Source organism: Quercus suber, unplaced genomic scaffold (assembly GCF_002906115.3).
Source record: "Quercus suber isolate HL8 unplaced genomic scaffold, Cork oak 2.0 scaffold_1025, whole genome shotgun sequence".
In the NCBI taxonomy this organism is placed as follows: Eukaryota; Viridiplantae; Streptophyta; class Magnoliopsida; order Fagales; family Fagaceae; genus Quercus; species Quercus suber.
The window spans coordinates 1,356-18,270 of record NW_027070436.1 but is presented as its reverse complement, the minus strand read 5'-3'; the positions used below and the strand labels follow the sequence as shown (position 1 = coordinate 18,270).

Genomic DNA, 16,915 nt, shown 5'->3' with positions numbered 1-16,915 from the left:
TGCGCGCAAATCCATGCTACCACACTTATGAAATTGAATTAAGATATTTTTGCATTTCTGATTTTTATTTTGTAGCAAATCAAAATCTTATTTTTTCTCTTCGGAAGCGAAGGAAAAATTAAAATTTTGAGGGGCTATTGTGGGGGAAAAGCTCAACGATATGTAGTGGGCCTAAAGCCCAATGTGAAGGTTATTGTATGTCTGAAGAGGCTAAAATTGTCGAGGGGTACTTCGCGTGAAAGAAGGATACATGGGGACGAAGAAACTCCGTCCGAAGAGAGCATCAATGTTCCGAAGAGATCATTATCCTTGGATGAAAAGATTCTGGGTCATATAAATATCTAGGGGGTTCGAATGAGCTTACTAGTGACTTCAGCAGTCTAGATAAGTTTTGGACACGCCTGGAGATAAGAGGAATAGAGAAATATCTAAAAGGAAAAGCTGCCACCACCGTATTAAATGCACTGCAGCAACTTTTCTGGCCGTATTTATGTGGAGAAGACCCCTGAACAGTATAACTTCAGCTACCGCCACTCACAAAAAGTTGAGGGAGATACATGATATGACATGCACTCAAGTAGGGAGCTAGATGAAGAACAAGTGGACGATAGAGATGATGGGGGAGGATGCTATATAAAGAAGAAGGGTTCCTAATAGAAGGGGAGGAGAAAAAAAAGAAGGAAAAAGAGAAAAGAGAGGTTTGATGGTAGCTTTAAGAATTGTAACCAGTACTCAATTTATCATAAATCTTTTCGGACTTCAGCTTATTTGATCTTTACGTGTACTTTTATGCTGATTTATACTTGTATATTGTGATCAACTATTGTAAGCTCCATAGTTTACCTAGTTCTATCATCCACACTCTACAAATTTATTGTGTTGGGCTTGGGCCACAAATCCTAACCTTACAGAGAGTATAAATAAGGATTATTTGTCGTGCTATCTTTCATAAGAATAATTTTTCTTTTTTTTTTTTGGGTATGCGAATGGGGCTCACATACGAGTCTCACAAATTAAAAAAATGTACACGCTCAGCTCGCTAAATACTTTCCAATTTCCAGTGAATAGGTCATAGGAATAGTTTTAATCTCACTTGAAGTTTCAGCTTCCAAAAACTTTTTCATTCCTTCTTCAAGGGTTTCCTCATTATTTCTTGAGATTGCATCACCTCACCTGATAAGTGATGAGCAGATTTTGAAGAGAATTGCGTCACCTGATACATGTATTTCTTCCTATTCACACAAAAATTATGGTGCCACATCCAATTACACAACTTTGTCCACAACTTACCCATGTGGTGAGTTGTGGTCGGTGGAGGGGTGTTCTCACATAGACCCATCATCACATTTCCACCAATTACACCTCGCCACATGGGTGAATTGTGGGCAAAGTTGTGTAATTGGGTGTGGTACCAAAACTTCTCCTATTCACACTGACTATTGGGTCAAGTTATACATGTAGAATCATTAATTACTGTGTTTTATCGTTATGTATGTTAAATGAAGAGTAGATGGTAGTTGTGAAAGTGGTGGTGAGTAAAGGGCACAACCACCATCTACTCTTCATTTAACATACATATACTGTGTTCTATCTTTCTATGGAGAAATTATAAGGTCTTTATGGCGGACAAGTGATGTAGTTGATTATTCTAGCTAGTAAAAAACTCCCACTTGTTTAAAATTGTGGAGTTTTAAATAAAAACTAAATACTAACTCAACAATTTTAAATAAGTGAGTCTTTTACTGGAATAGTGGACAAATAATGTGGTCCACTATGAGAATTGTATAATTTCTCCATTCTATGACTTCTGCCAAGGTGCACAGTAACTCGTTGAAACTCAAATAGTCTGTCTACAAGCAAATACATTTAATTTTACAATATGTTTACGTATCAGCTTATAATTGATTTTAAAATATATATATATATATATATGACTCTGTTGGCCGGCCACAATTGAATCAAGTTGGTTCGTCAATTGCATCCATCTGATTGTGAGAATCAATCATAAAATTAACGTCTTTACAAATTAGTCTTTGGCTTGCCTTAATTGTTTGATGTTAATGAATTGATCATGATCGGATGGCCTCCGTTGGTCAAACACCTGATCCCACTCAAACCCAATTATAAAAGATCAACATGAATACGATTGAAACAGTGGAAGAGTTTTCTCACTGGGGGCTGAAAATTTGAAATGACTTCGATTGTATTAAATGTTTCTAGTCCATTGAACGATTTATTGGAAGACTTTCAAAGCTAACTTTGACATTCAATCCCGTGAGAATTAGTTCTTACGTAAATGATACTTGTCTGTTGTCACTTGTCATGACAGATTTTCTTTTGAGAAACTTATCTGTAACAGGCTATACCCTTTGTTTAGGGGTTCAAGTTATAAACCCCTGATTTCCATATATATATATATATATATATATGAGATGAGTTCAATTTATACTTTGTGTAATTCTAAAAAATTACACATTTTTTAAAATATTGGATTTAAGTAGATCCAAGGTTAAAAAAAATAACCTTTATTAATACTAATATTCTAATCTATCTCATTTATTATCCCTTATTTGATACATTTCATAATTATTTTTAAGCCCAAAAAAATTTATAACGCAACTATCGCTTTTAGTTGTTCTCTTTCTCTACGTTTCTCTCTCTAGAACACTCTCTCTTTTGTTGCATCTCATGCATGCCCAAATGTTTATCATCATTAGCAGATTGTTACGAAAGTTAAAAAATAGATAAACATAAGGACACTCTACTAACAAAAACAAAAGTTAAAAATGAATATAAAAAACTCTGATTTTTAGGATAAATTTGATTTTTTAAGGGGCCATTACAATGGCCAATTGCTTATTTCGAACTTTTTGCCTTAAAAACAAAAGGGTAAATTAGTTGATCTTCATAGCTACAACATCTAATGTTGTTGCAGCAGATCATGTCCAATTGTTTATCATCATCAGCACATAGTTTACAAATTAATTTACACAAACATAATAACGTAAGGAACCTAAATCTACAAACAAAAACAAAAGATAAGGAGAAACACTTTCTTAAAGAATAAAAAAAAATCCAGAGAAGAGTGTTCTAGAGAGAGAAACGTAGAGATAGAGAACAACTAAAAGCAATAGTAGTGTTATAAATTTTTTTGGATTTAGAAATAAATATGGAATATATTAAATAGGGGATAATAAATGAGATGAATTAGAATATTAACATTAATGAGGGTCTTTTTTTTTACCGTTGGATCTACTTAAATTCAATGGTTTAAAAAATGTGTAATTTTTTAAAGTTACACAATGTGTATTTGAAGACATCAAAATAGTTAGATATGAAATTAAAGAGGGAAGGTGCTTGTGTGGTTCTGCAAGTCTTTTTAGGTGGGGTCATTATAGACCTATGGAGAGTGACTTGATTGTATGAAATTGTCACAATAATTTCCTCAGTGAATGCTTGGAAAAGTAGTAATGATATGTATAGTCTGGAATTTGGAATTACTAGAACAATTTCTTTTTCGTTCCATGCACGTCACGTGTGAGAAGGGAAACAAGGGAAATTTGGACTTCATAGACTCATAGTCATGGCCACATGATAAGCATCTGTGATTCATACTGTTGGATTAGAGAGAGAGAGAGAGAGAGTCAAATGTTTTTCGGTAGAGATAAGTTTAGAATGTAATAAATGAGGATAATTAATGAGATCTTAATAAGAATATTTGTAATAATGATGATTTTTTTTTTAACCGTTGGATTTACTTAAAATCCAATGGTTTAAAAAAGGTGGAACTTGAACCCATCTTTAAGTTGGAACTTGAACCCATCTTTAAGTTACACCTAATATAACTCTACAAAAATTATACATTTTTTAGACCATAGATTTCTAAAAAATCTAATAGTTAAAAAATCACTATAATGAATGTCATCTTTAAAATTAATTTGAGAGAATATTATATTATATTATTTTCTACTTTCCTTCTCTCTCCTAATTAATTCATCCCTAAACTTGCACAAATGCCTGTTCTCAATTTTCTTTGAAACAAGTCTTTTTCCCATGAGTTTCTGTCAAAAAAGAAGTCTTTTTCCCATGAGTCTTAAGGCTAGAGAATTTCTTGACTGGTCCTATACCACCTTACATGTGCAAGAATGGTAAAATGATTCAAACACTTATTTATGTATAGTCCAATTAAATGTTAAATACGTTTTGAAGTAACAAAAGTGGTGACGATCATGCCAAAACGCATAAAATGCGTTTGAAGTTTCAAATGTATTTCCTCCACATTTGGAGTTGATGTATACTAGAAAATTGATTGTTGATTAGAAGCCCAAATGTAATTAAATTATAGGTATCTTCTCTATGGTTATCAAAAAAAAAAAAAAAAAAGTGTCTTCACAGTTCAGAAATGTACAGCCTTTATGCAAATCTCTGCCTTCATCGTCTTTATAATGTTCTCTTCTTCTTCTTCCTTTATTTATTTTTTATTTTTTATTTATTCATAATTGTTTTGTTCTGTGTGTTACTAAGTTCGTAATAGACATTTAACATATAGGTAATATATATATATATATATATATATGAACTACTATTTGAAAATGAACTGGTTCTTCTCAATTGATCAAATAAAAAATGAACTACTATTTCCAAGCACTTAGCTGAAGTTACTTGACTATTCTATGTCTCACTCTTTATTATAAATTTATATTATATGTGTGTGAGTGTGTCTAATATTAATTGTGTGCATTACTTTTTTTTTTAATAATATTATTTGTGTGAATAATGATGTGTGTGAATATTTGTGTGTACAGTATAAATATAATACAATTTTATATAATTTAATAATAGAGAGGGTTTATTACATATGTGTGTATTGTTATCATATTATAATAACTTTTTTTATAACTCTAGTCTACAACTACAATGGTTAGACCCTTTTGTAGTTGTATTCTGGTTATGTAATGTATTATAAACCCGATTTAAAATACTATTATTATTTTCGTGTGTATTCTAATTAGTACTCATTACTAAAAAAAATTGTTATAATAACTTTTTTGTTATAAAGTCAGAAAAATTCAAAAAGAAAAATTGTAAAGCTAGTGATTGTTCAAGCATTTAATTGGTTAAGTAGACACGTAGTGTATTATTTTATATATGAATAAGTGTGGTTGTGTGCGTCAATAATTAATATAGAGCCAATGAGTTAAGTTTATTCATTTAGTTTATTCTATTGGTATTGAACCCTTATATCATAAGCATGATAACTAGGGGATCGTCATACGGCTGCTTCACTCTTTTGGCATATTCTTTTAAGAATAGGATATCCTTGTCCGTCCATCTTTGCTTTAGGGGTGGTATCCTATGAATGCTGTTCACTTGCCTCTAGTATGACTTCTTGAGAGATCTAAACGACCCCCCGTGGATGGTTCTCTTGTGATTGTCTTTATTTCCCTTATTGCACTCCGTTGATGATGTGACTTGTGGTCTTCGTCTCTTGGAGAGGCTTAAGGCTTGTCCCTGCTATCGTCTCTGGGCCTGCTGGAATCTCCATTCTTTACAAATTTTTGCAACTTCCCTCTTCGTATGAGTTCCTCTATCTACTCCTTTAGGTCTCTGCAATCTTCTATGTAATGGCCATGATCTTTATAGAAACAACAATATTTCCTCTTGTCACGAACATTGGGTGATGAGTGTAGTGACCTTGGCCACTTGAGGTAGTGCTCATCATTAATCTGTGCTAGAATTTTATCAATAGGCATAATTAAAGGAGTAAATCTTACCATTCGAGGGGTTTTATTGTCTTTCCTTTTGTTCTCGTCAGCATTTTGACGATCTATCTGCTCCCTTTTTCATCCTCTTCGATCGACGCTCTTTCTTTCCCTCTCATTGGGCTTTTCTACCTCTTCGATTGCTGCTAGGGCGACCTCAGCGTTCATGCACTTCTACACCTTTAAGAGCATTTTTGCCATCGTCCATGGGGGATTCTTTGCGAGCGAGACCACGAACTCCCTAGACTTCAACCTGACTTTAAAGGCTGTCGACTACACTCTGTCATCCGCTTCGTCCACCTCTAAAGTTTCTTGGGTGAAACGCTTCACATACGACCTTAGGGTCTTCTTTTCTCCTTGTTTAATTGTAAGTAGGTGGCCTGCTAGCCTTTTTGGGCATTGTCCTCTAATGAAATGGAGTAAGAAGGAGCTACTTAGCTGCTTGAAGTCATTAATGGGTGAAGTTGGTAACTTCGTGAACCACTGCTTCGCAGCTCCTTTGAGGGTAGTTGGGAAAGAGTGGCATAATATCTTGTCGGGGGGCTACTAAAGACCCAAAGTTGTCTTAAAGGTGTTAAGGTGATCCAAAGGATCTTCCAACCCGTCAAATGGCTCGAGCTGTTGTAAGTGAAACTTTGAGGGCATTGGGCACTCTAGGACTGTCGTGGTGAAGGGTGAATCTGTCCTCTTGACCATACGGTCTGAGCTTTGGTCTGTTTTTTCCTTAATTGCATTCCTCAACTCGTCCATCTCCTTTCTCACTTCCTTGAGAAGGTTCAAGCTCAGTTCTTGTGAAGTAGCAGGTTGTTGGTGTTTGTCCTTTCTTTGGCTGTCCCCAACGTCATCCCGGTTGGTCTCGGACCGGTTCTCCTCTTGTTGCAACCACAATCTCATTTCTTGGTTTTGTCGAGTAAGCTCTTCCACGCTGGTTGTGAGTGTTTGGATTTGCAGAGCTAATGCTGCAGAATCCTGGGGAGTGTTGGGCTCCATCCAGACTTGTGTGTTGAATGGAACTACATTATTGAACCTAGGTACAAAAATATTGTTCCCACAGACGACGCTAAACTGATGAAGTAGAAATCTTCAGTCAAGTAGACTTGTCCAGATGAGTTGGCAACCTCGTTAGCTGTGCCTGCAATCATCGTTAATGACCTTCCTTAGGTGGTCACCGGTGTGGTGCCTGCAACGGAGTCTCCGATGATAAAGTTAGCATGTGAAGGCTTTTTTAGGAAATATTAGAGCAATAGCGTATTGGAATATCAGAATGTGTACCTTTTTTGGTCTTGGGGGGTACTTATATATGGCTTCATTGCTCCTAGTTGTTGTGGCCTTTATTGTGGCTATAGTTCCTCTTTGTAAGGCCTCTAAGCTCAGTGATGTAGGTTTTAATGAGCTTCCAACGATTTGCCAGCCTGTCTTGTAATTGTCTGAGGCATTAAATCCTTCATTGAATGGTTTGTCTTACTTCGTCCATGACATGACAGGACGGACAAAGGCGACTTATATTATCTTCTAGGAAAGAAGGTTCGTTGGTCCCATCAAGAATTATGATTAAATAATTAAATTTATCAAATTTTAAGAGTTTAAATTTTTAAGATCACCAGTAATTTAATAAATTAATTGAAACCAAGAAGAGGTGAGATAATCCATTTAAAAAAAGAAGCAAAGGGATAAGATAAATGCAAAGACGCGGCTAGGCATAGTCCTCTAATAGCGGTATTGAAAACAGAAAGTAGAGAAAGAAAGAGAGGTAAAATGAAGGAAACCAGTGAGAAAATAAGATATCAGAGAGATTTGAGAGTGATTCTTGAGAGAAATTAACTAAATTGGATTAATGAGTAATTACACGATTACAGTATATATACACATCAATTAAGCCTAAACTCAATGTAGTTACTATTTGAACATGTTGGAGGATCCGTCACAAAACTCTAACCAAACCCACCAATCACTTTAACAGATAACTGGTGAACACGTGTTCCATTAACTCTAAGTGCCCGTTTGGTTGGGCTTTTAGAGCCCACTTTTACATGTTATGCGCATTTGCAAAATGTTGAGATAGTTTTTTGCGTTTGGCTCAGCCCAAACGCAACTTTTTGAAAAAAAGTTGCGTTTTGGGCCAAGGCAAAAAATAGCCTATGAACGCGCAACAAATATGGAGCATCAGAGGTCCATAAACAAAGGCAAACGCGCATATGTATCCGTTAGGTCTTCCTATTTACCAAATTACCCTTGCTGATATATATACCTCAGTTCTAACGCTTCTCACGCTTTCTCTCGTCTCTTCTCTGCTCTGCCGTCAAGCCCTGAGCTCTCTCACTCTCACGCTCATCTCTTTTCTGCTCTGCCCTCTCCATGGTAAGTGAGCCGTGAACCTTCTTCCTCTTCCTCTTCTTCTGGCATTAGCTCATCTCATCCGTCTTTCTTGTCTTTCTTCAAGTGCCCAGATGAGAATGTATTTCTTCTGGCACTAAAAATGTATTTCTCAGACCACGAATGAGAGAGCACTTGAGATTAGCACTGGCATTAGCTCAATTTCCTGTCTTTCTTCAAGTGCCCGTTTCCTCTTCAAGTGCTCTCTCATCCGTGCACTGAAGTGTTTTTTTTTAACACCGATCTGCTACCAAAATACCAGGTACCGATATGCTACCAAGAACACCGATCTGCTACCAAAACACCAAGAACACCGATCTGCTACCAAAATACCAGGTACCAACATTGATTTGAATTTTTTTTTTAACCGAGTGTGGGAAAAAAATTTTTAGCTAAAAAATTTTTCAGTGCTACATGCTTTGTAATTTCTTGCCGGGTACTAAAAAATTTCAGTGCTACATGCTTTGTAATTTTTTTTTTCTTTTGTGGATGCTCTATAAAAGTGATGATGATAGTGCTACATGCTTAGGGAAAAATGCTTTGTAACAGTGCTTTGGGTAATTTTTCTTTTGTGGAGGCTTTGTAAAATGCTTTGTAATTTTAGGGAAAAATTCTTTGTAATCTGTAAAATGCTTTGTAAAATGCTTTTCTGTTGGCTGTAAAATTCTTTGTAAAATGCTTTTCTGTTGGCTGTAAAATGCTTTGTAATCTTTCGTGCAATGCTTAGGGAAAAATTCTTTGTAATTTTCAGTTCTACATGCTTAGGGAAAAATGATTTTACCAGGAATACTGTTATTATTATATTGTAGCATTGTGTTGTACCGTGTAATCTCTCGGCCAAGAAAAAGAAATGGAGAAAGAGATGATGTTTTTAATGGAAAATTTTAGTGACACTGATTTTGCCCCCAAAATTTTCACACCCATACAATAAGGGCAATTGAGTTTTATTTGCCTGGGTAAGGCAATGAACATTTGTCTCTGTAAGCTGAATTTTATTTACAATTATTTAATTAGTACCATTTGGTTTAGAAATTGATTGTATTACTCAGAAATATGACTTAAAACTTCCATCAATGAAGTCAACCTTGACTAAGTTAAAAGCCTCACTGTCAGTGATAACTTGAAACAAGATACAGTAGCAGTTTTCTCGGCAACCCTGAAGAGAGTTATTGTTATAGATTAATGGGTATTGTTCCTTTACTTGTTTAGTTATTTGTTTTTGTTGATTGGAATTTAACAATTTGGGTTTGGGGTCTGAAAATCAGAGGAGAAAAAAGACAATATGCAGTTGTTGTCAGGGTAATCATGGGTTTTTATTAATAGTGATCTGATTAAATTCAAAACATTGCTAGTTTTTATGGTTTGTTTTTATGGTTTTAAACACTGCTAGTTTAACGTATATCCAAACATTGTTTGCTTATTTTCCATTTACTATTTTTTAGTTCAACCTTGGTTGCTGTGAGATTTTTTATATTTTAAGTCAGTGTTAAATATTTGTAATTGCTAAATTATGAATTCTATTTTTTGCATTTCTTATGGTTGGTTAACTTTATAGATGGGTAAAAACACCACTTCTAACCCTGAGGAAAAAAAGGCTAGAGCATTATGGGATATTAATCCAAGCTGGACAACTACTTTTTGTAAGCTTTGTGTGGAACAGATTCAACTTGGGAATAGATCAAAAGGTGCTGCCTTTAGTACCGAAGGTTGGACTACTCTAGTGACCAAATTTTGTGATGAGACCGGTCAAAACTATGGTAGGGGTCAATTAAAAAGTAGGTGGGATGTATTAAAAGGTGAATGGAGAGTGTGGGAACAATTGAGGAATCTTGACACAGGTTTAGGCTGGGATGCAGAGAAGGGAACGATTCTTGCTCCTGATGATTGGTGGACGCGGAAGTTGGAGGTGAGTTGAGTATTTTATTAATATGTAGTTAGTTGGAGATAGTTTTTTTATATTATTGTTATATGAGTGAAATTACAATTACATTTAGTAGGAATTACCCAAAGCTAGAAAATTTCGAGAGAAAGGTTCACAGAATCTAGATGAACTTGATATAATGTTTAGGGATGTTGCAGCAACTGGAGTAGTTACGTGGACCCCTTCTTCAAATACACTCCCTCCAACAATGCCACAAGAGGGTGCTGGTGATTCAGATGGTAGCTCCGAATTTAAGGATGATCGATGTGACATGAGTTTAGACATTGATAGTTTGCAGCAAGGACATACTAGTCAATCACGTAGTTCAGGACAAAAGCGAACTAGTGAATCAATACCCTCACAGAAGAAAAAGAAGAAGATAGGAGGAGCTGCAATGTTGGACAATCGTATTAGTCAATTAATAACTGTATGTCAGAATAGGCATGAAGGTACTTCTCAAGAGTCACCAAGTTCAATTGATAATGTCATGGCGATGTGAGAACACTTCCTGGAGTGATAGTAAGTTTGCGATTCAAGCTTCCATTGTCTTACTAAAAAGGTCACGTAGGGAATGTTCCTAGCTTCAAGGAGCCAGAGTCACAGCTAGAGTGGCTACAAGAAATGATTGTAGGGAAAACAAGAAGTGACCAACCTTATGTGGTACTCTGTATTAGCTTAGGACTAATAATTATTTTTATGTTGTATTAGCTTACGACTAATATTAGCTTTTATTAAGTATGCTATGTTGTATTAACTTAAACTATGTTATGTGATATTTAGTATTAGTTTTGGACTACTATATGTAATATAATATTAACTTGATGTTTTGAATGGGACCTATTGTTGCCTTTTGTTACTTGTTGATTATTATGTTGATTTATATTAAGTATTACCAATGGTTGATTATTGTTACTTTGTTGTAGCGTTAAACCAATATGGATGATTATAATGGTACTCATGAGCGTGGCCATTTTATGGAACTATTAATGGATGGGGATTACAGAAATTACTGTGATGATAATGATGGTGGTGATTATAACATTATTGACATAATAATGATGGTGATAACAATGATGATGATGATGATGAGAGTAGTAACATGATGATGATAGTGATAGTGATTCTGATGATGATGATGATAGTAACGACGATTTTGATGAGGAGTTTTACCAGCTTGTGGCAGTTACTTGTGAAGCAGTTGTGACATATTTCAATAAATACATTAATAAGACTCCTTGTTATGATTCTGAGGAGAGGTGAGAACTTAGAACTAGACATGAAAAATTTAATATGCTCACTCATCTCTTCGATGTGTGATTGAGCGCACTTTTGGTGTGGAAGAATAAATGGAGAATTATCAGAAACATGCCACCTTTTCAATTCCATATCCAAATACTTATTGTATCTGCTACTATGGCTCTTCATAATTTTTTAGACTAAATGATAGGGATGATAGGAGCTTCATAAACGCAATCGAGCTTCAATTCTAGAAGAGAACATAATAGTGAAGCAGGTAGCAGGTGTGAGCAGAACACAAGATCTTTAACAGACCCTGCGATGGTGGTTCTTCGTGATTCAATTGCTAATTCCATTTGGGGGGATAATAATTAGTAGTTGTCTTTTTATTTTATTTATAATATCATGTAGTACAATTTAAACTTGGGTTATTGGTATGTATTTTATTATCTTTTTTATATTTTTGTGTTGTACAATTTAAACTTGGGTTATTGATATGTATTTTATATCTTTTTACATTTTTATGTAGTACAATTTAAACCTGGATTATTGGTGTATATTTATCATCTTTTTACATTTTCATTGAGTTTCATGATGATGAAAATTATTTAGATTTAATTAATATTAATAAGAAGTCATTAATGGTAATAACAAATAATTATGAAACTAAAAAATAAAAATAGCCCAAACATTATTAAAATAATACCAATAATATATTTATTTTTATTATTATTATTTTTATTATTATATGAAGTAGTTTATTAATAAGTATGAAATAAACTCACATAAAAAATAAATAAAAAAAAAGTATGAAATAAACTCCTTTATATATACATTGTCCTTTTTTGTAATTTACCCCTCAAAATGCTACTTTTATAAATGCTAGCCAAACACTCAGCTTTTTCAAAAAGCACTTTTTAACATCTTTTACCAAACACTCAGCTTTTTGAAAATGCACTTTTTCATTATGTACTTTTTAAAAACTCTACTTTTTCATTATGCACTTTTACAAAAAGCTGAATCAAACTCACCCTAAAATATCTTCACTCAACTAAACGACACCGTGTGACAGACTCAGACTCATCACGTTATTTCTTGTATGGTACCGTTCGATTTAACACTTAATAGAGCGACATCGTTTTGTATTCCTTGCTGTTGCCTTGTTTTAATAGAAACGATGCCGTTTGGTTGCTGATTTTTTTTTTTGTTGCTGTTTTTTTCATTTGACAGAAACGCTGCCGTTTGGAATTGTACAGTTAATAATAGACTCAACCTCTTTATTAAATTTTTTTTTTTGAAAATACTATCATTACGAACATCTTTTCCTTTTATTTGTTTGAGAATCATCGTTATAAACATCTGCTAGTTGGTACCAAAATGTTGGTCCATTCAAAAGAAACCTCGGGTTCTTAGTAGAACATAATACATATAAATTCATTGAAGAAAATTCTAAATTCTACATGTATAGATTTTGTCCGATTCTTCATTTTCTATGAAGGATGGCAGAAATGTAGAAAAATTTAAAAATAAATAAGGTTTTGCATATATACAACCATTGGCTACCCATGACAAAAAAGGAAAAAAGAAAAGTGACAGTCTATGAAGGATGGAAAGAGTTAATAATTTGCTATTTTGAAAATTGTAAAATATTTTGTAAAATTTTTTTTATGACTCTAATTAGCTTATTTCTAAGCAACATAATATTTTGTTCTAAATGGGAAGCCTTTTTGAGACACAAGAAACCTCTTTTAAAAATATAATGGAAAAGCCCCTCATTAAACTAGATCATAGAATCGTTTTCCAAAAAAAAAAAAGAAAAAAGAAAATCATAGAATCCAAGTAAGCAAATTTTATATTTCTTTTTGACTTACAGCAAAATGAACTTTAGACTTGTAAGGACCACGAAAGGTTGTGGCTCACAAGAAAAATTGCCTTCTTGGAATAACCATAGTAGGTTCACCGGTCTCGGAATTACATGTATCATTCCATGCCTTTAAAAATGCCTACACATACAAAAGTATCATTGTATTAATATACTAGAAATACTTGAAATGTTAAAAAAAAAGAAAAAAGAAAGAAAAAAAAGAAAGAAAGGAATTTTGGTAAATATCATGCACCCTCAAGTTTTTATGTGAGTATCAATTTGGTTCTTCGACTTTTAATTTAAACGATTAACTCCTTAGATATAAAAGGTTCGTGACAAATAAAATCTTCTATTTATATTAAACATATTTAATTCCGTGCATGGCTGGTGAATATATGATTTTTTTTTTCAAATTATCAATAATTTTTAAATGCCATAAGATATTAAGAAAAATTAGAATAATGTTTAGGGGGTTAATTATTTAAATAAAAAAAAATATAGGAATCAAATTGACACTGAAATGAAAGTTTAAAGGTGATATATAACTGAATAAACCTAATATAAAGGGGGTTAAAAATTAATTTCTCACGGACCAAAGAATATGAAAGCATTACCACAGAATCGTCTGTAATGGCATCTCCTTTTGCTCCATAATCCATAACATTAAAATATTCAACTTGAGCCGCTTCACCAATACCACACATTATTGTCACTAAAACCAAGATCATGATAGGTAGAATAGCAAAGGTCTACTACTACGTGGACAAGTATATATTATTAGCTTTTTCTAAAAAAGGGAGTTTAGATTAAACTTGAGCTAACCATCATAAAACAAAAAAAAAATAGATTACCACGGCAAATGTCAGTAGTTGAGTTGTCCTTAACTTTGTGGGATACAACTACATGGTTGAACGGAGCTATTTATAGAGTCATTTTCATTCATGTGGTAAGGATATGAATCTTCCCACAAACATTTGTCATATTTTTATCAGCAAAATTAGATTGTCTGATGACCCAAAAACAAAGCTCTTAGATGCCACTTTTCTATTCTTTAGATAGGATAAGATATGAGATATCTATAGGTTCTATTATGTACCCTAATAAATGGTAGTAAAACTTTACAATTAAGTGAAGACATCTATGAATTTCTTCTTGGTATAAGTTAGAATTTAATCTATATTCTTAATTCGAGGATAAGAAACTTTATCTATTAAACTAATTGAAACTCACTTAAAATGTCATTTGACAAAGAAATCTATGTAATACAGTATGCAAATTTCTTGCTATAAGGCTTACAAACTAATATTAGGGAGAGATTATAACTTTTCACTGCTAATATAGTAAATATATCATTATGCCCTCCCTCACAAAAGAAGACACTAGGTGTATTTGTGCACAAAAAGCAGATTTTACTGCTATAGGAAATCATGTGGGAGATCCACCTAATAATGATTTGGAAAAAAAATAAATAAATAAAAAATAAAAGAAGATTCTACAGCAAAATGAAATGGGAATCACACAACGTTATCCTACTGCCATAAGGAAATAGGAAATCATGTGGGAATGGGACCCACCTAATAATGATTAAAAAAAAAAATCCTACAACAAAATGAAATAAGTAGATATATTTAAAACTACTGGGTATGAACAAATCATGCATCGGTTTCAAAATATAAAAAATCATCATGAGCAATTGAGTAAATTAAGCTAGGTGTGAAAAGACAAATTAAAGTTTAGATTTTGTGTTATATTTTATATGACAATTACATTAGCATATAGTTGTTTATTTATTTTGTTATTAATATTGATTAATTTTTTTAGATTAGTTTTTTACTTTTAATCTTGCCCTCTGACTTAAATTCTTGGCTCCGCCACTAGTTTATATGTATATAAATAAAATATAAATCATTTACTACAAAACAAGAATTTTTTTTTTAGTGGATTCTAGTCGGCTCAACTAGTAAAATTTCTGATGGTTGTATAAGAGATCTAGGGTTTAATCCATACCTACACCAAAAACTAATTGATGTTTTGGTCTGATGATAAAATAACTATCATCAAGAGCGTGCGCCATATGTTGAAACTCTCTAAAAAAAAAAAATTATTTATTTTTATCATAAATGACAAAAAAAGAGTCATTATTTATATTAGAACAAAGTTTACCTCAAAATATGTTTGGAACCTTAAACTCAAAACTACCATAAAAAGATAACATTGGTCTTGCCATGTGCAATATACATAACTCACTTGATTGGTTGGGTTAAGTAAGTCATATGCATTGTACATAATAAAAAGTAATGTCATTTATTTATTAAAGGTTGGAGTCCAAGATTCTAAATATGTTTAAAGCCAAATTTTGTACTATATATTTTATATTTTATAGTAAGAAAGACAGAGAAAGCTAGTTAATTAGTGAGTAGTAACCAATTGGAGTTTCTAAAGACATCTATACAGTATGGCCATATATGCAACTGCATTCACACGGAGCCTATATCTGTCTGCATCACAAAGTTGACCATTTTTTATATGCAAAAATTCCCAAATGAAGGGGGTCTTTGATTGACTCTTTGTAATTGCTATGCTTTCCGCTGTTACCATTATTTCTTAACCTCTTTAAGTCCAGCCGAGCTTAGTACCAAAAGTTTGTCTCAAATTGGGGCAATAAATTGGTTGAATTTTTGAAAGATGAACAATTTTTTTTTTTTTAATTTAAATTTTCAAATATGGAAAATGATATTACATTATTAATTTTTTTTTTTTGAGAAAAATTACATTATTACTTATACTAGGTAATTTGTAGAACACCCAACCAGTGCATGGGATTGGCAGCTGAGTTGTGTGAGTGTGACAAGATAGAAAATTATAAAAAAGAAATAGAAGAAAATTCTTATATCTGTAAGCATCACAAAATTGACCATTGGTTTATATGCAAAATTTTTTCCAAATGAAGGCGTCTTTGTTGTTGATATGCTTTCCACCTTTGCCATTGTTTCTTATTAGAGACGTCTAAGTCCAGCCGAGCTTAGTACCAAAATCTTATGACCAAGTGGGGCAATGAATTGGTTGAATAGTACACGTGAGAATTTTCAAGGTTGGATGTAAATTAGCGGCGTTGGTTTGTCTTGTGGTCCTTGTGGACTGTGGTGTCAATATTAATGGTGTCCCTTTGCCCTTGGGTTAAATGAAGGGGTCGGTGTCTTATGCGTCGGATGCATGAGACATGTGGGGCCCATGAGAGAGTACTTTCATGTGCTTGGCGAATGAGAGATTTCCTCCCAATTTCTTAATCAATAAGCAAATAGAAATGTCAAGTCCAGGTGAAAGTCATTGCCGCCAGTATGTGTTGCAAGTTGCAACCATATGTAGTATTTATTTTTACAAAAAAAACACATAACAAATTTCAAATTTTGAATATGTTCTCCTAACTCTAAGTTTCAAAATCACCGTTCTTCCTCTAGATGACGCAACATTCAACGTTTAGCTTTTCTTCTTTTACAAACCACCCTTTTAATATAAAAAATTTATGTATATATATACACTATACAAAAATACTATCAAAAACTATGAGATAACCAAATGTCAATTTAGTCCAATTTAGATTAAAGTGAATTGGAGGTAACAGTGGATTCATCAGCTTAATCTAGGGGAAGGACTAAAAGATAACATTGAAAGAAAGTTTATTTAAAAAATATTTAGGAAATTAAATCAACAAAAATAAATATATAGTTAAATAAAAAATTAATGATCATACAATAGATA

At 33.1% G+C, this 16,915-nt stretch overlaps 1 protein-coding gene across 1 annotated transcript; it reads left to right on the top strand.

Annotated features, from left to right (window-relative positions):
* Nucleotides 1–8,402: 8,402 nt before the first annotated feature.
* On the top strand, nt 8,403–10,555 carry LOC111990317 (L10-interacting MYB domain-containing protein-like). The gene is made up of 3 exons (XM_024022105.2): nt 8,403–8,471; nt 9,691–10,041; nt 10,133–10,555. The coding sequence occupies exons 1-3, from the start codon at nt 8,406–8,408 to the stop codon at nt 10,553–10,555; spliced, it is 840 nt and encodes a 279-aa protein (XP_023877873.2). The 5' UTR covers nt 8,403–8,405.
* Nucleotides 10,556–16,915: the final 6,360 nt, after the last annotated feature.